This window comes from Morus notabilis, unplaced genomic scaffold (assembly GCF_000414095.1).
Source record: "Morus notabilis unplaced genomic scaffold, ASM41409v2 Scaffold406, whole genome shotgun sequence".
Taxonomy (NCBI): domain Eukaryota; kingdom Viridiplantae; phylum Streptophyta; class Magnoliopsida; order Rosales; family Moraceae; genus Morus; species Morus notabilis.
Window position 1 is genome coordinate 82,959 of NW_010364333.1, and position 24,967 is coordinate 107,925.

General features: G+C 38.6%; 2 protein-coding genes across 3 annotated transcripts; both read right to left on the reverse strand.

Moving 5' to 3' along the window:
• Positions 1 to 1,208: 1,208 nt before the first annotated feature.
• LOC21401792 (protein SMAX1-LIKE 3) lies at positions 1,209 to 5,106 on the reverse strand. The gene is made up of 3 exons (XM_010106477.2): positions 3,587 to 5,106; positions 2,757 to 2,988; positions 1,209 to 2,607 (listed from the first exon to the last, which is right to left on the reverse strand). The coding sequence occupies exons 1-3, from the start codon at positions 4,816 to 4,818 to the stop codon at positions 1,360 to 1,362; spliced, it is 2,712 nt and encodes a 903-aa protein (XP_010104779.1). The 5' UTR covers positions 4,819 to 5,106; the 3' UTR covers positions 1,209 to 1,359.
• A 6,425-nt stretch (positions 5,107 to 11,531) lies between these two features.
• Positions 11,532 to 24,492, reverse strand: LOC21401793. Of its 2 annotated transcripts, XM_024171059.1 has the most exons (13): positions 24,239 to 24,492; positions 24,049 to 24,100; positions 23,866 to 23,942; positions 21,617 to 21,725; positions 21,389 to 21,480; positions 15,791 to 15,980; positions 14,664 to 14,928; positions 14,338 to 14,426; positions 14,126 to 14,211; positions 13,809 to 13,949; positions 13,554 to 13,659; positions 13,108 to 13,347; positions 12,386 to 12,594 (listed from the first exon to the last, which is right to left on the reverse strand). In XM_024171059.1, the coding sequence occupies exons 7-12, from the start codon at positions 14,741 to 14,743 to the stop codon at positions 13,157 to 13,159; spliced, it is 693 nt and encodes a 230-aa protein (XP_024026827.1). In that variant the 5' UTR covers positions 14,744 to 14,928; positions 15,791 to 15,980; positions 21,389 to 21,480; positions 21,617 to 21,725; positions 23,866 to 23,942; positions 24,049 to 24,100; positions 24,239 to 24,492; the 3' UTR covers positions 12,386 to 12,594; positions 13,108 to 13,156. The 2 variants fall into 2 exon arrangements, with proteins under 2 accessions (XP_024026829.1, XP_024026827.1); XM_024171061.1 differs by lacking the exons at positions 13,108 to 13,347; positions 13,554 to 13,659; positions 13,809 to 13,949; ... (7 more) ...; positions 24,049 to 24,100; positions 24,239 to 24,492 and adding exons at positions 11,532 to 12,015; positions 12,190 to 12,356 and having other exon boundaries at positions 12,438 to 12,590.
• Positions 24,493 to 24,967: the final 475 nt, after the last annotated feature.

A 24,967-nucleotide genomic window follows, 5' to 3' on the forward strand; every position in this document is an offset into this window, starting at 1 on the left:
TGGGTTTTTTTCCCTATATGAAAAATTCTTTTTTTTTAAGTTGTTAATATAAATACAAATTTTTATTTCTACAAGTGATAATTAAGTTAGAGAGAAAACTAAAAATGTCATCATTAAAGTAATACCATTTTATTTCTACAATTGTTATATCTTTTTGTAACCTATAAGTTATTTTTCGTAGTGACATCAAATTTTTGTGTAGTGACATAAATAATAGAGTTGTAAAAAATAATGGTTAAATTTAAAATTTTCTTATTAAGTTATAGCCTTCATGCAAAATGACCTGCATCACACCAAATGGCTCGGCGATGTGGTTTGGCAAACACAAGAATTAATGTGGTTCAGCGATGCCTATATCCGTGAAGAAAGAAAACAGAGGAATCCACTAATGAAGAACACAATCAAATGGTTCCATAAAAATAGAGATCACAAACACTAATTTAGATAACTGTTCATATAATTAGTCAATAATCAATATAAATTTTGAATGAGACTAAATCAATCAAATCAAAATCCTATCCCAGAAAATCAGCCAAAATCTTATTTGGTCAAATCAAATATTATTATTGAGATACATAACTATATTTTAGTCCACCTTGTTTTCCTTAAAATTTAACTTTACACTTAAATAAATGAAACTGAGATATAATATATTAATTGATTATGATGTGGTGATGCGTCCCTAGTAAAAGAAACATATTCCTTTTTTCCGCAAAACCTTTTTTGTTGCCAAGTTCTTGCTCAACCTTAGAACCGAAATTGTACTCTTCAATGGCATCCAACTAATAATTAACTTCTAGTTTCGTAAACAATATGCAAAGTGCCATAACAGTAAAAAGATGGATCTTTCCACGAAATCCACTCAAACAGTTAAGATGCATGTACAAGTACAAGAACTGTGAGATTTGGATCCGTGAACGAATCAGAAGATGAAAGAGCAAAAGAATAATGAATCTTAATTAAATAAAAATATGTACAAAAACAAACATTGCGTTTCAAAATGTCATAGTATATATCGTGAAATTGGAGAAAAAAGTAGACTCATCAGAATTTCCCATACATAAAATGAAGACAAAAAGAAAGAAAAGAAATACAAAGAGGGATAACCCACTAATTAACAAAGATTAGAGAGAGATTAATATCATGCATTAAAATGTACATTAGTTTTACACAAGGAAGCAATTAATCCCATTTTTTTTAATCCCCCGCCCTAGGTTGCGTGTCAAAAATCTAAATGCATGTTAAAATTAACAAGGAGAATATAGAAAAAAGGAAAAGAAGGAAAAAAAAAAGGAAAAAAAAAAAAGGAGAAAGATCAAAGGCATACGACCCTAATTAAGCACATAAGTTCTTTTCTCTTCATGATAATTCTTGAATCTTGAAAATAATCCTTCTATCCACTGACTCAAGAAGCCCAATATCATCAATTGAATGATCTTCATCATCACCAGGACTCTCATTTTCATCCATCTGATCATCAAAGGAAATGTTCAAATCCAGAGACACACAAGGACTTGTCTCCTCCACAACCTGATGATCATGATAATCATGATCTTTAAGCTGATGATCTGATTCTATCTTCTGTCTAGAAGGAGGAGAACAAGCCCTTGATCTTGAGCTAAAGCTTTCACAGCTCAAAATTACAATAGCATCCCTAAGCTCGACTTCTTCGCCACTCGAGTTCATTACTCGTCCACTTTCAACGGCTCTCTTGAACCCCATTTGAGAAAAATAATCCGCTTGCTCAACATCTTCAACCAAAAACACCCTATGGGGATTCAACGACACCGCTTCTCCGAACCTTTCGATGTAAGTACCGCAACTTTGCTCGTCTCTTGACCTCTTGTTGACGTTGTTCCGGCCACAATCCTCCGTCGAATCTGCCCTCGTCAACGAGAAACTGCTCAGAGCAATGGAAACAAACTCGTTTGTTGAACCGAAGACGAGCTTAGCCAACTCTTTCGCGATCTTCTCTTTGGCGTCAGTATCAACACCTTGAAAGACCAACCAAGTCTCTTCTTTGGCTTGAAGATTCTGATCAGCGGTATTCATATTCAATCCGAACTTCCCTTTTCTTCTCACCATGCCCGACCGGCACTTCAAGATCGTGCTCGCGATTTCGGGGATTATATCCTTCTGCCACGGCACTTTCTTCTCCAATGCGATGCATAGGGTTTTCAGGTTCTCGGAGTTGAGCTCTTTGAACTTGTGCGAGTACTCGGCGTCCATGACATCGCTTGAAGAAGCTGAAGTAGGGGTAGAATTGGGATTGGAAGAAAATAGCATCGGTTGTTTTGATGGATTGTTTTCCTTATTGTCTTGGAAGTACATTCTCAAACTTGGCTCAATGATTGTGCTTATAGTACTTTTGTTCGGAGTTTCGGCCGATACCCAGAAACCGTGGTCCCTCCAAGACTGATTAGGGTTTTGTTGATGGTGATGAAGATGATCATATGAGAAGCCAGAAGCAGAGGAAGAAGGTGACACGGAAGAGAATGTGATTGGGTTTTTCTCTGAATAATAGTTGCTATTTGCTTGTCGGTGCTGATGAGTTGAATAGCAAAATGAGTTCCACTTTTTGCAAAGGTCTGCGACTGGAACACAGTTCTACAGAAAAAGAGAGAGAGAGATATAATTGCAAAGTGAAAAAGTTAGTTTTTATGAACAACTTCATGTATATTTTAAATTGTTGGAGTCATTATTACAACTAATTATATATATATATATATATTAAGATGAAATTTATAAAGATATACCTGATCATTATTAGATCTACAATGTTGGAGCCATGCAGGGAGGTTTGAAGTAGTGGAATATTGACTGTTCGAAGAATTACTGTTTTGGAAGGTTTTAGCTTCGGCCTCAAACTTGGCTGAGCACTCGGCGCAGCACTTAAGCTGATCGTGCTTGTCTCCAGTAACTTCAACTATCAAGCTTTTGGACGTCCCATTGGTAATTTTAGTGGCGGACTCGTCACTTTTCAGGTCACTGAAGAGAGAAAGAAAGAAGTAAAGTTGATAAGAGTTGCACATTCACAGTTGAAGGGAAAGGAAAAGAAAGAAAGAAATGAACTAATAGAAAGGAAAAAAAAAGGCTTGGATATGCCGAAACATTTATGTAGAAATATTCCCTCTTCAAAAACGAGAAAGGAAATTAGAAAAGGAGAAATAGGAGAATAAGTATTATTATTAATGTTTATCATTTCATCAAATTATAAATCTATATCTACTCCTTGAATTTATTTTTTTTAGCTTTTTATTCTTTACTTTTTAACAAAATGGGAAAGAAAAAACATGGTCTGGAGAGAAAGTTGAAACACCTTTTCTTTGGCGACATGTAATAAATTTTCTAACTTCCTTTTAGATTAAGAAAAAGATCACTAGTGGTCTCTTCATCCTTCACTTGATTATTTCAGAAGATCATTCACAACAATTTTGGAAAGAAAATATATAGTTTTATGGAAAATATAGAAAGCAAATATACACGAATTATTTACTAGTCTTTTTACCATAACCATTTCAGTTGCAATTTTGATATCAGTTATCTTCTCTCGTCATTTATATCTATAAAAAAAAATTAAATTTACCTTCCAGTTGTGAGGAGACTCAACCGCAAGCTGTCTGCCGGAATTGTAAGAGGATGAATACCCCAAATGGTCTCCAACGATGGGTAGCCAGATTTACATCTCATGTAAGTTTGGAAAGTGGCAATGCCCATGAGCCAAAATTTCCCATTTTCTCCAATCCCACAAACCAATTTCCCTATCTCCATAATCATGTGTTCCACAGGACAATAATAACCCCTACCATGATCACCACTTGAACTAGTCCTATACTCACTAGTCCACTGAAGATCTCCCAAATACAAAATCACCCCTTTGGCCACACAACTCCTCAAGAGGTTCTTGAGCTCCACAAACTTCTGCTCAACCTCCACTCTAGAGGAATTTCCAAAAGAAGAAAGAGTAAGTGGTATGAATTTCACACCTCTTAGACCTTCAGGAACTTCTAATAATTCCTTCTCCACTTTATCCATCACTCCCCTAACCACACCCTCAATGTTACTAATACACTCTCCCACAACCACAACACTTCTCTTTTTTTTGCTCACCAAAATCTCTATCACGCTCATGACATCCTCATTCCTAACGGGTTCCGACGAAACCGCCGGTTTGCCTACCTTAGAGCCGTTTATAACCATAGGAGATTGCTGATGGGAGAGAACCAAAAGATTACTCTCCTTGGACTTGTTATTATTACTACTTACGGAATTTGGGTTGGTACTACTTTGTGAACATATCTCCAAAGAAACGGCTTGCTCAATATTGCTCTTCACTTGAGTACTCGAAAACCCGGCCTCTCGCATGACTCTACTCACGCTGGGGTCATCCAAGATGGAGATAATGAGCTGCTCCAATTCTATCTTCACGGCCAAGAGTGGCTGCTGCTGGTTCTCAATAGAGCCTCGTCTTTGGTGAGCCTGCGCTCGCTTGAAGGCCGCGATTAGGGCGTTGGAGATCGAGGGGTGCTGAGTATGATGGTGGTGATTCCCCAACATAGGGCTAGAATTCGACGCTGGCAGACGATTAAGAGCGACGTTGAAGCAAAGCTCTAGGGCTTTGCACTGAAGAGGGTGAGAGTGGGATTGAAGACAAGCCGTCCTCAAAAGGCCGGTGGAAGATGCGAGCATGGTGTTAGCCACGTGAAGAGGCGTCACTTGGGCGTGGCCTCGGCGGCGAGCAAGCGTCACCGCTTGCTTCACGACGCTTGCAGCATCGGCGGTGAGACCCTGCTGAAGCGAGCAGCCTCCGGCTCTCATGATATTGATCTTGATGTATGAAGCTTTTTTCTTTGATCTTTTCTCTTCTTTTCTTGTCTTCCGAACACAGAATACAAGACGGGGATTGAATTCTAATAAGTACGGTATTTAACTAGCATGGTGATGAGGTTTTTGGATTCAAAGGAAAAGAGAGAAAGAAGTAAAATAGGGTAAGATTCAGGAGATCAACTTTAGGAAGCAGTAGTAGTAGTACTCCTGCTGCCTAATATTGATATATATATATATATAGATATATATAGGTGTATATTTTGTAGGTTTTCAACTGATCGTCACCTAGCTATATATCTATAATCTGTTATATGCAGTGTGGTTTTATGTCAAGCTTGTTTGTTATCTAGTCTAGATCTTTGATGATCTGGCTAGTCGTGTGGAGAGAGAGAGAGAGAGAGAGAGAGAAGGGGAGTGGGACTGAAATTTATGCGAGGTGGGCTGTGCTTTTCTTGTAGGTGAGGTAAATTTTTGGGGTCCAAAGTCGATTTTGTAGTGGAAAGTGGACTGCATGTGCTGACAAGCAGGACGGAATTCACCAGTACCAAAGGCAGCTCAGCTTTGCTCTCTCTCTCTCTCTCTCTCTCTCTCTCTCTCCCTCTCTCTCTCTCTCTCATATTATCAAATTTCATAAAAGATAAAACATATGGCGTTTCTAAGTGGGTCTCTCTCTTTTATGCAAATAAAACTTTAAATTATGTATAATAAAATTGTGGTACTAACCTAGAAATAAACATCCCGCACTGAGTATTCAACAATAATCTTTGTTTTGCTTTGCTCTTCTTTTCTTAATTTATTGCACTAATTCATTGATCAAGCTGGCCAATAAATTATTGTCTTTTTTTTTTTTAATTTAATTTCTTTTTGGGTACACAAAGGAAGTATTCCTTCCTAATATATAAACACAACAAAAATGGACTTCAACAAAGTGAAGAACGCAATATGTAAAAAAGGAAAAGTAACTAAACTTCTAAGTTTAAATATTCACTCATACCTTTAGTTTGAACGATATTCGTCAAAACCCTTACCAATAAATGAACATTGTATACCATTTATCTTTTAACCAACAATCACATATTTAAAAATATCAACTTTTAGGCTCACCTTATTATCACATAAGTTTACATGGTAATTCCTTACTCGTAATGATTCTAGATTTTAATATAAATTTTGTGTGGCTTATATATAATTAAGAAATATGTGAATATATCGTTAGTAAATCAATGGAAATAAATTATTGGTTATTGATATATCATTAGGAGGCCGTAAAAAAAACTAAACAGATACCATAAATTAACAGAATGTAATGGAAATTTAACGATTAAAAACTATGTGCTAGTCAACTTGATATGGGATATTTTTTCTATACCTTAAACATATAGAATTCTCCGTATCATTACTTCAACAAAAACAAAACTCTACGGATTATCTCATTGCCACATTCAAATCCAAGTGGACCATTCTCTATCCTAAAAAAGAAAATATGGCTCTCTCTCACTCTTCCCACGTAAGAGAGAGAGGGGCAAAGAGAGAGGAGAGAGAGAGGCAAAGAGAAGAGGGAGGTCCTCATGCCTCTGATGGGCTCATTTTCTTTTTCACCATCCGCCAAAACCGAGGACCTGAAAAGAAAAGGGGGACTATATGTCTCTGAAAGGAATCGGGAACTGTGTACGATTTTCCTCAGGACTCAAAAAGAGAGAGAGAGAGAGAGAGAGAGAGAGAGAGAGAGACATGGATTGGAATAAAGCGACCCCATTTTTGGTGATTATTACGGTTATCACAAAGCTAGCTAAGCTTCTTGACGCTTTGAATATTGTTATACTATACTACTACTACTGCTGCATGGGGATTTAGAAACCCACAAACATTCCCTCATTTTTTTCTCTCTGTCCATTATTACATAAAGTTGGAGCTTTTTGGATCCTCCTTGATTGGTTCAAAAATGAACAAACACATCCACCAAAATTAATAATTAATATTTTTTAATATATATATATATATCAATCAATTGAACAATAACGACTTTCGGAACTCATGAGAATTGATGGGTCTTTTTCTTTTTCTTTTATTTTTTTTTTCTCCTTTCTTTCCTTAACGTGTCCAATACAAGGAAATTTTCGTTCCCCTATTTCAACACTGTGCATGCCGAGTCACAAAAAGGCCTAGCTGCCTAATTGCCTAATTGCGTCATTACAAAGATACATATTGCTTCCAAGCAATTGTAACATCATAAGTCACTTTTATTGCCCAGCAAATCACTATTTGAAAGACCCAAAAAACGCGTTTTCTCATTAATATGGCTATGTGATGTGCTTTATGTTATGCTGATTAGAGAAGGAAACTAACAAGCTTTTGGGAAGGGGAAAGCTTTTGACTTGGTTTCCAAATGTTAATATTACCTAAACTTGTCTTCTTTCTCACTTAATTAAGCTTATTGTAGCTTCCTTAACCCCATAGATATGTTCTTGTTCAATGTTTAATTATAATAAAATAAAGTGAGAAACATGATAATTAATTTTTAAAATTACAAGTACCAATTACTCTTCGTGAGTTGATTATATATATATATATATATATATATATTATATACAAAAGATCAAGATTTGACTGATCCGTATAACTCCAACCGGATGGAAGGACCACCATTTCAGAATCAACAACCCCCCTATTAGGAAAGGTCACTTTCATACCATGATATTGGCGAAGATACTCATAATATTGTAGCAAGCTAGTTCCAAAATGCGACCTCTCAATATTATTCTATCCTATGCCACAAGATCGTTCAACACCATGCATGTTGAATAATCAAAAAAGTTATAACTAGAAGCAAACCAACAAACTGCTTCAAAAGGGCATGACAATTATGGAAGATAATAAATTAACCTTGGAAAAAAAGTGATTGAAAAAAAAAAAGGATTATTGGAGATTAGCTAGGCTTTCAGCAAATTATTTCTAGGAAGATATATAATTATCCTTTGGTTTAACTTTTTTTTTTGGTTTTGTCAAGCCAAAAAGAATTTGTTGATACAATTATTTAAGATTCATTTTAACCCTTGTTCTTCCTCTTATTCTTATTGAGACTTACAACTTATGGGTGCTTTAGCTTTATTTATTTTTCGCCAATATATTAGTTTGCCGCTGAAGTAGAAATAACTTTATCTAGAAAGCAGAGCTAACCCACTCACTACTTACCACCTTATATCGAGTGTATAAATATATGAAATTTGATCACTAGCAAATGAAGCATATTTTTCCCGCAAGATACGAGGGATTTACCTTTTGTCCCTCAATGATCTTCGACTTTAACCTATTTAATATTAAAAAAACCATTAGTACTCCTTTCTTAATTTAACTTAATTATAAGAGCTTAACAGTCTGAATGTAGCCTTAAAAAAGAAAGGGCAATTTTTCAAAAAATACCCTTTAAAATAGAGTCCCCTTTTATTTCTAGCTCTCAACATTAACCCACATATATTTTTACCTTTTAGACTAGAACTAGTCAAAGGGTAGAGTTTTTTAAAATTTGTACTTTTAATAAGTAAGTTACTTAAGGAGGTAGAATGAGTATAATTTTCTCCAAAAGAAAGTAGCCTTTAAAACAAATGTTAAAGAACTTTGAAACAAAAAAAAAACAAAAAACAAAAAAAAAGCTTCAATATTCAAGAAAATATTATGGAAATATGTCAAATTGACGAGAATAATGTGTTCCTTGTTAGGCTTAATTATAACAAATATCTTCTTTCTATTTTCTACTATTTTCTATAAGTAATCTTCGTTTCTGAAAATTACAATTCAATACTCTGTAATTTGATTTTATCTGTAAATTCGTTCCTAACAATGTAATATTTGAAAACAAAAATCAAAATGTGATATTTACCCTTTTAAAATATACGAGATACTATGTATTACTCATACATATCCAAACAACTAGTATCAATGCATTAATAGAGGGTTCAAAGAGTAGTATTTTTCTATTTTGATTATATATATATATATATATATATATATTAAAAAAAAGAATAATAACTCCAATTGTATATATGACGGACATTACCAATTGTTGCATGGTTAAGAATGTTTCAAATTCCATTACTTTATGCATGTGCGTTCCATGTATCTGCAGTACACATATATTAAATGAGTTCTAGTGATAAGCCTACGATTTCACGAGCAACTTAAATGATTCTTATTTTAGGATGTTTATTAAACCGTTTTAGGATGTTTATTAAACCGTTGATGTAATGAAAAGAAATGCAATTGAAAGGTAAAACGAAAGAATAAGAATTAAGATCATTTATTCCTTTTTTTGATGTTTTGTTATTAGAAAATAGAAATGGAAAATAATCCAATTTTCTTCTTAGTGTTTACTAAATTAGAAAATAAGAACCTTATTAATATATCACTAAAATATTGTAGAAGTTAAATAATTATTGGCCTATAACATGTCAATTTATCAAGAATATATAAGTAAATAATTTGGCATTCATTCCTTTTAACCGAAAATCAATAGAAAACAAGTGTTAGAACTTACATTTTTACTCATTCTCAATAGTGTGTAGCATTTACAAAGCTACCATTCCTAATTCTATAAATACTTAAATTTGAATAAGAAAGGGAAACACTCTCCTTTATTCTTTTCCCTTTTATTGTGAAGTTATCAGGCAACTAGGTTTAGAGTTCTGTTTGTCCTAGACGAAGAAATTTCAATCTGAAAATATTACATACTTTAAAACAAATGCATGTTCTGATCTATGGAGCCAAACAGTCCTCCATAACAAACAAAGTAATCCAAAACCCCTGACTGTTTATTCTTACTCGGCTAGCATTCTCTGGCCCATTTCCCAGTCAAAAAGCTTCTTCTATCTTTTGTTGGCCTAAAAAGACATACAAAGGCACAAAATAATTTGAATAGAAAGCATATTCTGCAAATGCTAGAAAAGGAGTGCTTGAATGGAGGGGAATATATATGTACAATTGCTTAGAATACACCCTAACCCATTCCTTTCTTGTTCTCTCTATTGTCTATTCTGAGCAATGTTTAACGGTTTAACTTTGTCATTAATAATGGGTAACTATAACAAAAGGTCATGTTTAGATTGTTGTTTGTGGAATCGATTGATGTGTCTCTTTATTCGTGTCTCTTTTCATGTCATTTTAATAATATTATGTCACGTCAATTAAAGTTTTATATCACGTCAATTAAAATTTTATATCACGTCGATTAAAAAGCTATGGTAGTTACTTGATGTGTCAAGATCTTATCGGGGGACACAATAAGGACGTATGAGCTTAATCCGTCGTTTGTGCCTTTTAATTGATGAATCTTGTGTTTGGAGTTCACGAGATTTGTGTCAAAGTGAAAGTCATTAGGGACATTTATCTTTTGTGTTATCTCACTATCATAGTCCTTACTTTGTCATGGGAACACATTGCATTGGACGTATAATTATTTTGTTTGTTTAATATTTCTCTCTTTTGGTTAAAGTAAAGCACTCTCTCATAAAGCAATATTAAAAGTAAAATATGGCATTATCTACTCAAAAGGGCCGCTCATTTTTATGCTTTTGAGCCTTCAAATAAGCATCTTTAGCTTCTACGTGGCCATGTGGTTGAAAGCAATATCCAAGAGAGGGAACAAAAACACAATCACATTAACACACGCATATATATATATATATATATAGAGAGAGAGAGAGAGAGAGAGAGTTAATAGCATTTGGATGGCCGGCCAGACTTAAAGGTTACAATTGGAGAAAAAGTTGCTCTAATTTTGACATGACAGCCTTGTTAATGTAAAGGTGATGGGGAATTACGTACCACACTCCTTTTCCATAAAGTTCTCATTATTTTTATGCAAAATATATCCGCGACACTCCAAAACAAACTTGTGCAGTTTCAGTTTAAGCTTAAAAGGCTAGAATCATTAGAGTAGAATTAGTTAATTTAGCTCGTAATTATCTTTCCCACACACACACACACACACAAAAGGCTAGTAATCATCTTCTGCGGAATAACTGCTGAAAATGGGGGAGACCTCGTGCTGATTCAGCTATGAAAGAGATCATGTATGCTGAAATCCAGCCTCCAATTATATTGTGATAGCCAGTTTTGTGTTATGCTTTTCTTTCTTTATGTCTTTCCTTTTCTATTGTTGCCCTGTTTGTTTTATAGATTTGAACTATAATTTAAATTTTGTTGCTAATAATATTTTTTCGCAAAAATTTGAATTTCCGTTCAACGGAGGATTCATGTTTTTTCAGTTCACTGAGAAACGGAACTTGATAACACCCTGCATTATAGGATGTGGATGCTAATTCACCAACATAACGGCATCAACAGAAGTGTTTTTACCCTTCTTTAGTATACAACATTAAGCTGATCATCGATAATGGTTTGGGGTTTTCTTCTTCTATAGCCTCTTGGCGATTGATGGTACGTTTATTTTCCTTTGTTTTTCTTTCCCCTTCCATATCTTCCAAAGCATCATGATTCTATTGCCAGGAATTACGCTTAGACAAGAAACATATTCCAGCACTAAATCAACGACAATGCGAGAAATTTGTACAAGTGTGCTAGCCAAATGGAAGAGCAAAGGAAGAAGCCATGCTGCCAATCCGAGGTGTTAGATTGAGCAGTATGCCAGCAACAAAAGTGTAATGTAGGAAACATTTTCAATCAACAAATGGTCACCAGAGAACCATGTATACTTTCTATTGAATGCATTTGTACAAACGAAAAAGCTACGTTGACACCGATTACATGAAGAAAAGAAAATAAGAGACTAAGAGAGTTCTTCCTTGGTAGTTTATTTGGATGATCTATTCTACACGATATGAAATCATCTTACCTCTATGATGAAACCAAAACTTTATTGTATATATCATATATAACCAGAAAATAAGAGCCTCACCCATCCGGACCGTTTGGTACGTCCTCAAGAATATCATTATGAAGTAGTGGAGAGAGCAAGCTCTCAACATTTGATCTCTGCTTCCTAATTTCCTCAAGTATTAATAATCGAGCAGCCTCGCAAGCTTTTGCGTCTTGAAAACCAAGCGTCCATTTTCCATCCGCCACATGACTGGGCATGTTTGAGTGGTAGCCTTTCTTTTTGTTAGAAACAAATTTTGGATCAAACTCTCTAATCCGAAGATGCAACCATATTGGATGGACTTCGTCTATCTTTGGCTGTTTCACGATCAAAAAGGAAAATGTTGAGAGCATCATCATCATCATCGTTACTGCCTAAACATATGCTCGATGCTTCTACAGTATATCCATAACAAAGGTTTACCTTTTGAATTACCAAATGGGAAAACTTGACAGGCAGCAAGGTAAAATTCACCCTTTAAAACAACTTACACTAAGGCCAGCCAGTGGTGCCATAGTCAGTACAACTCCACGTTGACTGCGGAAAGGATGTTTCTTGACGAGAAGCAATCTACCAGAAATTACTGTTGCCACAGGAATTGCATAGACGTTCCTGAATCCAGCATTGGAAAATGCAATTCTGCAAGGGACACCAGATGCTACCAAGAAAAAAATGAAATGTCACAAATGAGCCCAATCATGCAAAATGTTTCTAAAGTTCTGTTGGAACAATACGGAACCTAAAGAAACTTCTGAACCAAAACTTGCAGATGAAACTCCCGAAGCATGGGTTTGACCAGAACCAGCACCTGGACCTTGCATTGTGTTTGGCAACGGATGTTCAAGCAAACTTCCTCTGTACATGAATGACTTTAGCTGAAGAAGGAGAATGAAAACCTGCAGATAAATTGATAATAAGACATCCTTCGACCCAAAGGATTCAGATGTTAAATTACTAGGAAAAATAAGAGGTAGCTAATGTTCGCATAAAGGAACCAAAACACCATATATTTGGAAGAGAGAAAAACAGTTATAGGAAACAACCAGAGTAAAAAAATGAGCATTTGCTAAGTCTGATAATACACTCTTCAATATTAATATGCTCAAGTAAAATGCAGTAAAAATGGGTGCCAGTTCCGGGAACAATGCGACTAAGTCTGGCCATAAATTGAAACATTCTGCAGGTGAACACATTCGGAAATTTTGCAAAAAAATAATGGCTTGAAAAGTATCAAATCAAAGCACTGTTGTAAAAATATTAGGCCAGCACCAGCAACGAAAGCATCTCATTTTGTTATGAATTGATATGATCTGAAACTAATTTAAAACCTAACAAAAATCAACGGCAACTCTCTAACAAAAAGAAAAACAACAAAGACTGCAAACAGAGATATAAGAATGAGATCAGACCTTCACCGTATCAGCCATCCTTTGCCAAGCAGTGTATGCAGTTGTATTATTATAAATAATATTCATTTACTTTCCAATAGAAGCAGGTCGTAAAAGCCAGTATATTGGGGAGGTGGACCTTGATCCATTGAGAAAACGCTAGTAACCAAAACACAATTGTGGTACCATAAGTGGTTTGTTGGGCAACAGCAAGCTCTAGTATGAAAAAAGGATCTTTGTGTTGGCACGGTTCTTCCAAAGCTGCATGCAACATAATAGTAGATAATCTAATTCAGTGCAAGCTTTCTCAAATACAATGTAGGATAATCAATTGTCCCCTTTTCTTCTACAATATTTGCTTTTACTTGGCTATATAAAGTACCTGAAAATTAGAGGCACTACCTCAAAATACACATTATTTGCGGGGAATGGAAAGCAAAATAATGTGATATGAGAAAGAAAGTTACCTGTTTTACAACTCATCCATTCATTTCTTAAAGTATCTGGGATGCTATCAAACCAACATCCGTCTAGTTCTTTCTCTAGCTGTTGACGGGACTGCTCATATGCAATCTGTCAATAGAAGCATTGAATCAACAATACTTCCAATACTCCAGGAATCTATATAAAAAAAAAATATTTGAGATACTTTAAACTAAATCAGTTTTTTCTCTTCTAGTCTTTCTTTTTTGGCTAACTAAATCAAATCAGTTAAGTCTTACACTAAATAGCTCTAAGTTATGATCATCAAGCATATTCCCTCCAACAATCAGTAGCTTCTGCAGGAACCATCCTGTATGCCATTTTATTAGTACAGATATTGGTGCCTTGCTTGCTAATACCTTCAATAATGCATTTAAAATCTGTAAAATGAAAATTTTCTTCATCATAACACAGAAGGTTGTTTGAACGTGAATAGAAATCACAAATTGACTTGAAATGTGGAATAAACATATTAAGGAGACATATAGAAAGCAGTATATTGACATAAGCTGTTTTGAAGCAATCACAACAATCATCCATTGCATGGATTCTATACCTGATGGATGAATCTTGAAACGAAATTTCCATCCACTTCATGCAGTCCATTTAAGCCAATAATTGGAATCAGTAAGCAATTAAGATCTAACAAATGCATTAAGAAAAAAAAAGATAAACAAAATTACTCAAATAAAATAAAGGGAAAAAAAATTTGTTATATTGGAAGTCCATGCCTAAACTCTAGACAACAATGGAAAGGAGAACTGATACCTCTACTTTCTTCTACGATGAGCAATAAAAACAATGATGCCAGCACTAGACTCTGATTCTCAGAAAAAATAAATGCACTTATTCCACTCCTGCACCAAAGAAAACTTGTTCTAAGTGAAATTCACAAACTAAGCATATAAAGTGGGTTTTATAGACGCCCATAAACTATACCCACGATGATATATCTTTTTATGTCAAGTGAAGTTAGTAGACAAAGAAAGTGAGATAGTTGGATATTAGCGTATGACACATCACATTATGATGAAAATTGTTTAATTGTTCAAACTAAAAATGGATAAATAATATGTAGTAACAAAACAAACAACCTCTTCATACAGGCATCATGCCGCGGGCAGCTGACATTTTCTCCTTCAAACTCAGCACAGGCAAATACCATTTCCTCCATTGTATATGGATGCTCAGAAAATGCATTAGAAATATTATTGTCCCCAGCTGTGTTTCTTTTGATAGCATGGTCATGTACGGATATAGAATAGCACCAGCCACAGTATTGACCAAAATTTTTCCACCAACAACTTGAAGAAGATGAGAAACAAGATATAGAGAAGTGACTGCAGATAGATTTGTGACCTGAAGTGTAAATAGAAGCAATGAATGATATAGCTAATAGAGGAGAAAGAAAACAATGTTGTAGATTACATATACAAATGGTTTCAGTCATATTCAACAAAATATCTTTAGTTATTCCTATTATTTCTTGAACTTCTCTTTCTACGGAATATTAAAGACGCAAACATCCATTCTTGTTCTTCTCATTTTGATTATATATGTCACATGATAGCAGCTAATGTAGGTTAAGACTAAGCTAATCACTGATAAACAACCAAGTTCAAAACCAAATAATAATGTAAAAGATGTGAATATAGACAACTTTGCTTATATTGAGAAGTCTTAGATACCCCTAAAAAAAAATGTTGGATAATTGTCATTTTTACTTTTCCCGTAAACTGAATCATGGCCACATCAAGCTGATACTTCCAAATTTCATCCTTTTATAATCTATTGGGAAAAAAAAGTAAATTATGCGTTAAGCAATTCTTAATTGGATCACTATTCAATTAGACTCAAAGTATGACCAGGCCAATAGATAATCTCAGTGCTTCATATCAAATCCATAATAACTCACACAAAATAGTTTGTTCGAATTCAATCAGTTTACTAAAGATAAATGATCAAGTAGAATTTCATATGTACTTCTATAGACAATACACGAGGTTTCTAGAAAAACCAACCATGCCAAGCAATTGCAGTTGAAGAATTATCAATTACTTTGAAATACTCCTAATGGAGAAAAGCAGAACACCTTTGTATGCAAGAAAACACATGCTTATTCAAACAATTTTAAAATAACCCTCTGAAAAGCATGATTATTGTTTCTACTGTAGTTGTTAAGAAATAAATAAACAAGCAAATACAAAAAAGAATGTCTCACATTGCTTTGCCTGGATGTCAGCAACGGATGCAACACTGGAAAGACTAGCAAGCTAAGAAGATTTTCAGTAACTAATCCACTCAAACGAGAGTTGCCAACATCAAGTATGTCCTTAAAGTAATACAGATCATTGATGATTTTATCAACTTGAAAAAGTAGCTGTTTTCTTTTTTCATGAGTGCATGTGCCCCTGCATTAAAGGTAAAAGTTTAGCGTACCATATATGCACTGCTAGTGCTAGCTAATCCTTGATAGAAAAAGACAATGATAGATTCCACACAGAAAAGCAGCAAAATGATAGGAAAGGAAGCTGGAAATTGGTATTAATGGAAGCCAATCGGAAATACAGAAAAATGCAAGAAAGTAAGATAGGTATTGAGCTTTCGAGAGGCTCAATTCTCTCCCAGAGGAACTACTATTCTTTTCTCACTAATTGCCTGCCTATTTTCCCGCAATCCCCCCTACTTATTCCATTACAACTGAATTCTCCTATAACTAACACACATCCCCAGGCTCCCACACAAGTTACCCAAATAGGCCTTACCGTACCAACTAATTCCACTCACCGCCCCCCCCCCCCCCCCCCACGTGCTTGTCACGCCTAGCATAAGTGAACCGAATAAGGGGCTTATCAGTGCTCCCCTCCCAATGAGTCACCTTGTCCTCAAGGTGAAACGTGGGAAATTGTCCTTGGATTAACTCAAAAGGTTCCCAAGTGGCCTCTACAAGAGATTGACTTTTCCACTGAATCAGCACCTCTAGGGGGTGTGTACCAGTTGCCGAAGACGTGCGCAAGCTGAGTACTTTCTCTGGCTCGATCAACAGCTCATACTCTTCAGTCAGGTGGGGAGGCGCGGAGATCACCGACGTGGAGCCCACCGCACGACGGAGTTGGGACACGTGGAACACAGGATGAAGAGAAGAAGACTCAGGCAACTGGAGTCTGTAGGCGACCGCTCCTACTCGCGAGAGGACTTTGAAAGGTCCATAAAACCGGGGAGTGAGCTTCTCATTAGGACGTCGAGCTAAGGATTTGAGGCGATAGGGTCGGATCTTCAAGTAGGCTAGGTCCCCTTCTTCGAACTGCACATCCCGGCGATGCCTATCTGCTTGGTGCTTCATTTTCTGCTGTGCCCGCAGCAACTGCTGGTGTAATTCCTCCAAGACAGCGTCGTGGTCCCGCAGTTGCTGGTCCACCGCCGAGAATGGAGTGGAACCAACCACAAAACGCAGCAAACGGGGAGGGTCCGGACCATAAACCGCCTGGAAAGGTGTGGTTCGTGTGGCCGTGTGAAACGACGTATTGTACCAATACTCTGCCCATGGCAGCCAACGTGCCCACATCCTAGGCCGGGTGGAAGCAAAACAGCGCAGGTACGTCTCCACGGAACAATTGACAACCTCGGTCTGCCCATCCGTTTGAGGGTGGTATGCTGTGCTATGCTTGAGCACCGTTCCCTGAAAACAGAAGAGTTCAGTCCAGAACTTGCTCATGAACACCTTGTCCCTATCGGAAACAATGGAAGAAGGAATGCCATGGAGGCGGACTACCTCTTTCACAAAGAGTCCGGCTACCGACTGAGGCGTGAATGGGTGTCGGAGTCCCACAAAGTGGGCATACTTGCTCAGCCGATCCACGACGACTAAGATAGCGTCGACCCCCTCGGAACGCAGAAGTCCCTCGATGAAATCCATCGAAACATCCTCCCAAATGCGGTCCGGTATTGGCAACGGCTGCAGCAATCCCCCGGGAGCCGAGGTGGTATTCTTGTTTTGTTGGCGTACGGTGCACTGCGCCACATACTGTAGGATATCCCGCTTCATCCCTGGCCAATAGAAGCAACCCTGCACTCTCTTAAGGGTCTTCAAATAGCCGGAGTGGCCCCCCACAACACCGTCATGTAACTCCTTGAGGATAGTCCCCACCAGCGGTGAGGAGCGTGGCACCACCAGTCGGTGGTGATATAACAAACGTCCCTGCACGAGACTATACCCCGCAGGACCAACGCCGCCCTGTTTAAGGGTGTCAACCACGACTCGAAGCTTCTCATTCTGCATCACATGCGCGTCGAGGTCCCCTAGTATTAGGGAGTATGGAGCAGCCAGGGCCGCGAGGGAAGGAAGTGGTTCCCGGCGGGACAAGGCGTCCGCGGCCTTGTTGTCCAAGCCGGACTTGTAGTGAATATCGAAATCATAGCCCATGAGTTTGGTGAGCCACCTCTGGTACTCAGCGCTAACCTCCCACTGTTCCAGCAAGTATTTAAGGCTCCGTTGGTCGGTGCGGACCACAAAGCGGCGGCCCAAAAGGTAGTGGCGCCACTTGCGGATGGCCATCACAATTGCCATCAATTCGCGCTCGTAAGCGGATTTCAAACGCGCGCGAGAGGAGAGTGTCTAGCTGAAGTAGGCGAGGGGGCGGTTGTTTTTTATCAACACCGCTCCCAGGCCATGGCCGGACGCATCCGCCTCTACCACAAAAAGCTGAGTAAAGTCGGGTAAGGCCAAGACGGGTACCGTTGTCATGGCTTGCTTGAGGCGGGAAAAAGCCTCTGTGGCCGCAGCATCCCAGTGGAAGCTGTCGCGCTTAAGGAGCTGGGTGAGCGGCCAAGCCAGGGTGCCCTAACCAGCCACGAACCGGCGGTAGTAACCTGTAAGCCCGAGGAACCCTCTCAGCTCCCGCAGCGTAGTTGGCGTTGGCCACTGGAGCATGGCTGAGATTTTAGCGTCATCCGCTGCCACCCCCTTGGCGGAAATGACATGGCCAAGGTACTCCAGTTGGGATTGGCCGAACTCACACTTCTTCTCATTGGCAAATAACTGGTGCTCCCCCAAAATGTCTAGGACCCTTCACAAATGGATGACATGATCGTCCATGGTCCGGCTGTACACTAAGATGTCATAAAAAAAACGAGTACAAACTGCCGCAGATGCTCCTTGAAAATCTCATTCATGAGAGCCTGAAAGGTTGCCGGGGCATTGGTAAGCCCGAAAGGCATTACCAGGAACTCATAGTGGCCGTCGGGGGTTCGAAATGCGGTCTTAGGAACGTCCTCTTGCCTGACACGGATTTGATGATATCCCAACTTGAGATCGAGTTTGGAGAAAACCGTGGCCCCTTAGAGTTCATCCAATAATTCATCGATCATCGGGATCGGAAATTTGTTCGACACTGTCGCTTTGTTCAATGCGCGGTAATCCACGCAAAACCTCCAACTACCGTCTTTTTTCTTAACTAGTAGAACTAGGCTCGAATAAGGGCTAATACTTGGCTGAATTATTCCTGCCGCCAACATATCCTGCACCAAACGCTCAATCTCGGTCTTTTGAATCTGCGGATACCTGTAAGGCCGCACGTTTATTGGCGCAATGCCCGGATGGAGTGTGATCGCGTGATCTCGTCCACGACTCGGTGGTAGCCCCTGTGGCCACTCAAAGACACACCGGTGCTGTTGCACTACTTCCACCAGGGATTGTGGAACAGCCGCCTACTTTCCCCCATCATCCACGGAGATGCTTCCTAGTTCCAGCAGCACCCCTTCCTCCTGCTCACGGAAAGCCTTAACCATGGCCTTAAGTGATGCCCGGGAGTGACATAGGCTGGGATCCCCTTGAAGGGTCACCGCGACTTCCAATTCACCTGCATGCCACCTAGGGATTCAAGCCACTGCATGCCCATGATTACATCGGCACTGCCTAGTTCCAAAGGTAGGAAATCCTCAATGATCTCAATGTTCTAGAGGGTTAGCACGACTCCTTTACACACTCCCTCTCCTTTTATGGTTATTCCCGTGCCCATCAATACGCCATAGCAATTAGTCCCAACCTTCGGGATACCCAATTTTTCAACCAACGCTACCGAGATGAAATTATGGGTGGCCCCACAATCGACCATCACCACCACCTCTTGCTGGCCAATTCGCCTATTAACCTTCATGGTTTTTGGGGTGGTCAGGCCAACTACAGGGTTAATGGACAGTTCCACGGTCTCGCGGACCTCCTCCGTGCCTTCCTCCTGCCCTTCCCTCTCGGCCTCATCCCACTCCCCTGCTTCTATCTCATCATTAATCATTAGAATGTGAAGTTCCTTGTTTTTGCAACGATGACCAAATGAGTATTTCTCATCGCAACGAAAACAAAGTCCCTTATCCCTCTTAGCTTGCCACTCCGCATCAGTCATTCGCTTAAAAGGGAAGAGGGGTTGTGGATGGGTTACCTGGAGGACGTGGCCCCTGCGCCTGGGCCTTTGGGATTGAAGGGAGCTGGCCGGTTGGATTCGCCGAAGGGCCCCCGCTCGACGTCCGTCCCCATGGCCCCGCCACAGCCGCTCGATTCGGTCGTAACATGCTATTTCTGTCTTCGACCCGTTGGGCATACTCCATGATCCGGGTCAACCCGCTGGGGTTAGCCAAACAGACCTCCACCCGAACTTCCTGTTTTAGCCCGTTGATAAAAGTGCTTTCCATCACCTTTTCTGGAACTTCATTCAACGGATAAGCCAAGAGTTCAAACCTTCGTCGGTACTCTCGTACCGACCCCTCCTGGCGGAGAGCCAGAAATTTCTCGCAGATGGACCCCTCCTAAGTCAAACGGAATCGATCCAGCACGTGGATCCTCAGTTCCTGCCAGCTGCGAATGGGTCTCCGTCCATCCACCCATTGAAACCAGGCAAGGGCCTCTCCATCCATACAGATCGCCGCCGCCTGTAGCTTCTCGGGCTCCGTTAGCCGGTTGACCGCGAAGTATCGCTCCGCACGGAACAACCAGCCCTCTGGATTCTCCCCGTCAAACATGGGCATCTCCAACCGGCGCGTGCGTGGTTCACCCCGATCCCAATTGGAATGCTCAATTCCAGTGGGTCCGCTGGGTCGACCTTCCTCCCCCGCGGTGAACGTCCCCCCCTAGTTCGAGGACTCCGGGTGGAGCAATTTTCCCTTATTTCCCCCATTTCCGCCCAGTCGCGACGGATCCTCCAACTTCTATAACGCCTGTTCCACCCGATCGAGCACCGACATCCGCGCCACGATGGTATCCAGGCTCCTCTCCAACACCGCAAGACGTTGACGATCTCCTCGGAGCTCCCGCAGCTCCCGCTGAAACTCCCCCGGGTCTACCTCTTCCGTCGGTGCCTGTTGTTCCTCAACCCGGTCCTCCGCCACCTCTCCTCGGCCTGCAATCCTTCTGTTCACCATCGTCCGATGACTTGCTCTGATACTAGATGATAGATTCCACACAGAAAAGCAGCAAAATGATAAGAAAAGAAGCTGGAAATTGGTATTAATGGAAGCCAATTGGAAATACAGAAAAATGCAAGAAAGTAAGATAGGTATTGAGCTTTCGAGAGGCTCAATTCTCTCCCAAAGGAACTACTATTCTTTACTCACTAATTGCCTGCCTATTTTCCCGCAATCCCCCCTACTTATTCCATTACAACTTAATTCCCCTATAACTAACACAGATCCCCAGGTTCCCACCCTCACGTGCTTGTCACGCCTAGCATAAGTGAACCGAATAGGGGGCTTATCAGACAACTGCATAAAAATTGAGAACTTACTGTGAAGCATGAACAAGGACATCAAGATTAAAGCATTGATGTCTTACTCTTAAAACCATGTCGGAGAAGTACTTTGAGACTGGAGGAGTTGTTATGTACTGATGAACCATATCATCACAAACTGCATAACCAAAGGATACTGTTGCAAAATACCAAAAATGCATCTTATTTCATAGTTAAATGTATTGTATTCTATTTGCAGAGACAAAAAAAAAAAAAAAAAAAAAGGAAAAAAAGTTCTTAAAAAATAGGAACATGAGTTGATGATACCGTACCATAGTATTTGCCAAGGGCTAATGAACGTATGGCTGTTTGAATCATCTTTTCCTCATGGGAAGCAAATTTCAGTGCCTCAGTGAACAGAGGGAATGAGACTACAGCATCCTGCATATTGATTATAGAGATAGATAAAATCAAACTAAAAAACTCGAACTTTAACATTATAATTATAATAATATGGCTGATAATCAAGGAGCTGCCACTACTAGTCTTATGAGAGACTACAGAAAAGGGAACTGGACAGTAAGTGAAACGATGATCCTAATTGAGGCAAAGAAGATGGACGACGAGAGAAGAATGAAGAGAAGCACAGGAAACGACAGCGAAGGAGGATCAATCAGGATCAACAAACCGGCGGAGCTGAGGTGGAAATGGGTTGAGGATTATTGTTGGAGAAAAGGGTGTATGAGGAGCCAAAACCAGTGCAACGACAAGTGGGACAATCTCATGAGGGATACAAGTCCTATTTCCATATCCTATGCAAAATTATCTTCTTAATCTTCTTTTTCCCTTTAAGGAGTCTCACTTTTCTCAATGAATATCTAAGCTAGTGTGGCAAAGCACGAACTGGAACAGATCAATGGCGTCAATCATGTTCTCAAACACAAAATGGTTCAAACGAGATCTTATCCAAACCACGACTGGAACAAATAAATAAAAGGACATAAAAGCACATAAATAGCTCCATGTCTTTGGCATAGTAGACTATTATAACCTTGTCCACTAGGGCCACCACAAAAAATAAAAATAAAAAATGAAAAAAATGAAAAATGAAAAAAAAAAATATACTTTTATTTTAGTTAGTAACTTAGTTCTTTTTTTATTATTATTTTTTAGTGGTTCATTTAGTTACCTATGTAAGCATGCTAATCAAACTACTGTAAACTTAGTTTAAAACATATTATATAGTTCTTTCTATCTATTATAGCCTTCGACATGCAAGACGAATTTGCAGAGCTAAACTGAAATCAAATTCCTTTCTACACCGTACATATTGTAGGCAAAATGTACGTAAACAAGTCTCATACATACAAGCTCAAACTTACCCCATGAACCTTAACAAGAAGACAAATCGTGTCACTGTTTAATTTGTTGCTTACTGCTCTGAATTTGAGAGAGAGATATGAAAATTAGTTAGCAATAAAATTACTTAGTAACCAAGGTAAAACTACTAACTTCATCCAGAAACTGGAAGAAAGAGAACCGTGGTAGTTTTCCAAAAAACAAAAGGATCTAAACTTCTCTCCTATAAATGTCAATGGGGAAGTAGACAGAAAGAGATGACACAACCTTAAGAAGGACACATAATACTGAGCTAAATCTCCTCGGTCAAAATCAAACTGATGTATTATGATGTTGTTTATATAGTCATTGCTAAAACAATAGTCTGCAAAAAGAAACCATGGATCCATCGTTAATGCTATGAAAATCATCAAAGAAGTAATTAGCCAATGATTTTCATTCGCAAGAAAAAAAGAAAACAAAAGAAAAGAACATAAGCTCAAGGGAGCTAAATTTAGATATCTGTGACATTTAGATTAACTTACAAATTGCGTGTTCGCTATCTAGATTTTGGATCATTATGCTAAGATACTGAAGCAATGTAGCTTCAATCCTCGAATTGTTACTAATCTTAAGTAAACGAACAAACTCGGCTAAAACTTGGTTTTCCATAAAACATCTGCATAAAGTACCAATAGATATGGTATAAACCAGCATATCTAAAACCAAAAACCTTATTGGAAAGAAAAGAGAGGTTATTAATGCCGTTACTCCCTGAACTTTGAGCATCGAGATATCTTGGCCCCTTAACTTTTAATTTTGACAAATTACTCTTTAAATTTTTTATTTTTGACACTTTTGGTCCCTATCACTAAAATTGACGAACAATTTTTGAAATTTAACATAGATAATCATGTATTCTTCGTGTATTAACTTGAAATTTTACATAAATAGTTATCTTATAAGCAACATGTTCTCGAGTACTTCCATAACTCATTGAAACCTAAAACATTGTGCACTTCACGTAACTACGTAAAATTTTCAGTTGTTACACAATAGGAATGCAATTGTGTTAAATTTAATAAATCTGTAGTCAATTTTAGTGTCACGAAAAAAATTAAAAGTTCAAGAAGTAATTTGCCTTAACTAAAAGTTCAGGACCAAAATATCATGATGCTCAAAATTCAGGTACTAACAACGCTAATAACCCAAAAAAAGAAAATGTGTGATGAACAATTCATACTCGAAAATCGCCGGATCTTGTTTATCACCATAAGTGACTATTTCCACTATACACTGCAAGAGATCTACCACTAATTCCTGGATCAGAAAACCAAAATTTAAAAAAAACAAAAAACAAAACAAAACAAAACAAAAGTTTTGACAAGAATTAAGAGCAATATTACGCAAAATCAAACTAAATTACCTTATTATGCTGATCCACAACTTTAATTCCGCGCAATTCGTTAATTACATGTCTACAATCCACAAAACAATATCGAATCAGCTCAAAATCACACGAAACCACGAAAATCAAAGAGATAAATCACCAAGAAACCAAAACGCATTGCTATAGGATTCAGCAATTCTGAGAGTTTTTGAGCAAAAGAACGTACTTGAAGTACTGGAGAGAGAAGCGGTCGATGGATCGCCAGAGAGAGAGCCACATGGGAATCGGCGGAGAGAGGTCTCGGAGGCGGAGGATCCGGCGGTGGGACGACGAAGCCGGAGTCGCAGAGAGTTGAAGAAGAAGAAGAAGAAAAAGAAGAAGTGATGGAGTTTGAGTGCATTTGTGGGAGAATTTTTGGGTCGGCGCGCCTTCGAGGGGCTGCTTTGGGATGCCCGTTTGGTAGTTACTTTCCAACAAACTTTCAACGTTAACCGCCGGTCCGTCCGGTGACGAGACGTGATCTTGGGTGTGACTAACAGGGTTCCGCCCAACTAAGAAGGGATTGTAAATTGGGCCGGGACAACCCAATGATCTTCATTGGAAAAAAGAAATGAAAAAACAAATTGTAGTAAAATTACCGAAGTTACCCGTAAAAGTGTATGAGTCTGAATTTATATCATTTACTCTTAATTAGTATCCTTTTCTTAAATTACAATTATTTGATTAAAAATAGTATTAATCAATAATAAGAAGAAAAAATAAAGAACTGTGTACTTTTAAAGAATATTTGTCAAATTTTCTATTTCCTAAAGGGAGAAAATATAAAGGAGAAATACAATTCGAAGGAAGTCATATTTATATTTATGCCACCCGAGAAGAGAGAAAGAGATAATTGAGAAAGAGAAAGATGAAGAGAAAGAGAGATTGGAGAGAGAGAGTTTGCTTTTTTTCCCTA

Coding starts and splice junctions, on each gene's coding strand:
- LOC21401793 (XM_024171059.1), bottom strand. CDS start 14,743: ATGGAGGAAATGGTATTTGCCTGTGCTGAGTTTGAAGGAGAAAATGTC. Junction 14,427..14,663: donor CATGATGCCTGTATGAAGAG/GTTGTTTGTTTT, acceptor TCTTTGGTGCAG/GAGTGGAATAAGTGCATTTA. Junction 14,212..14,337: donor CATCGTAGAAGAAAGTAGAG/GTATCAGTTCTC, acceptor TGCATTTGTTAG/ATCTTAATTGCTTACTGATT.
- LOC21401792 (XM_010106477.2), bottom strand. CDS start 4,818: ATGAGAGCCGGAGGCTGCTCGCTTCAGCAGGGTCTCACCGCCGATGCT. Junction 2,989..3,586: donor AGTCTCCTCACAACTGGAAG/GTAAATTTAATT, acceptor TTCTCTCTTCAG/TGACCTGAAAAGTGACGAGT. Junction 2,608..2,756: donor GTAGATCTAATAATGATCAG/GTATATCTTTAT, acceptor CTTTTTCTGTAG/AACTGTGTTCCAGTCGCAGA.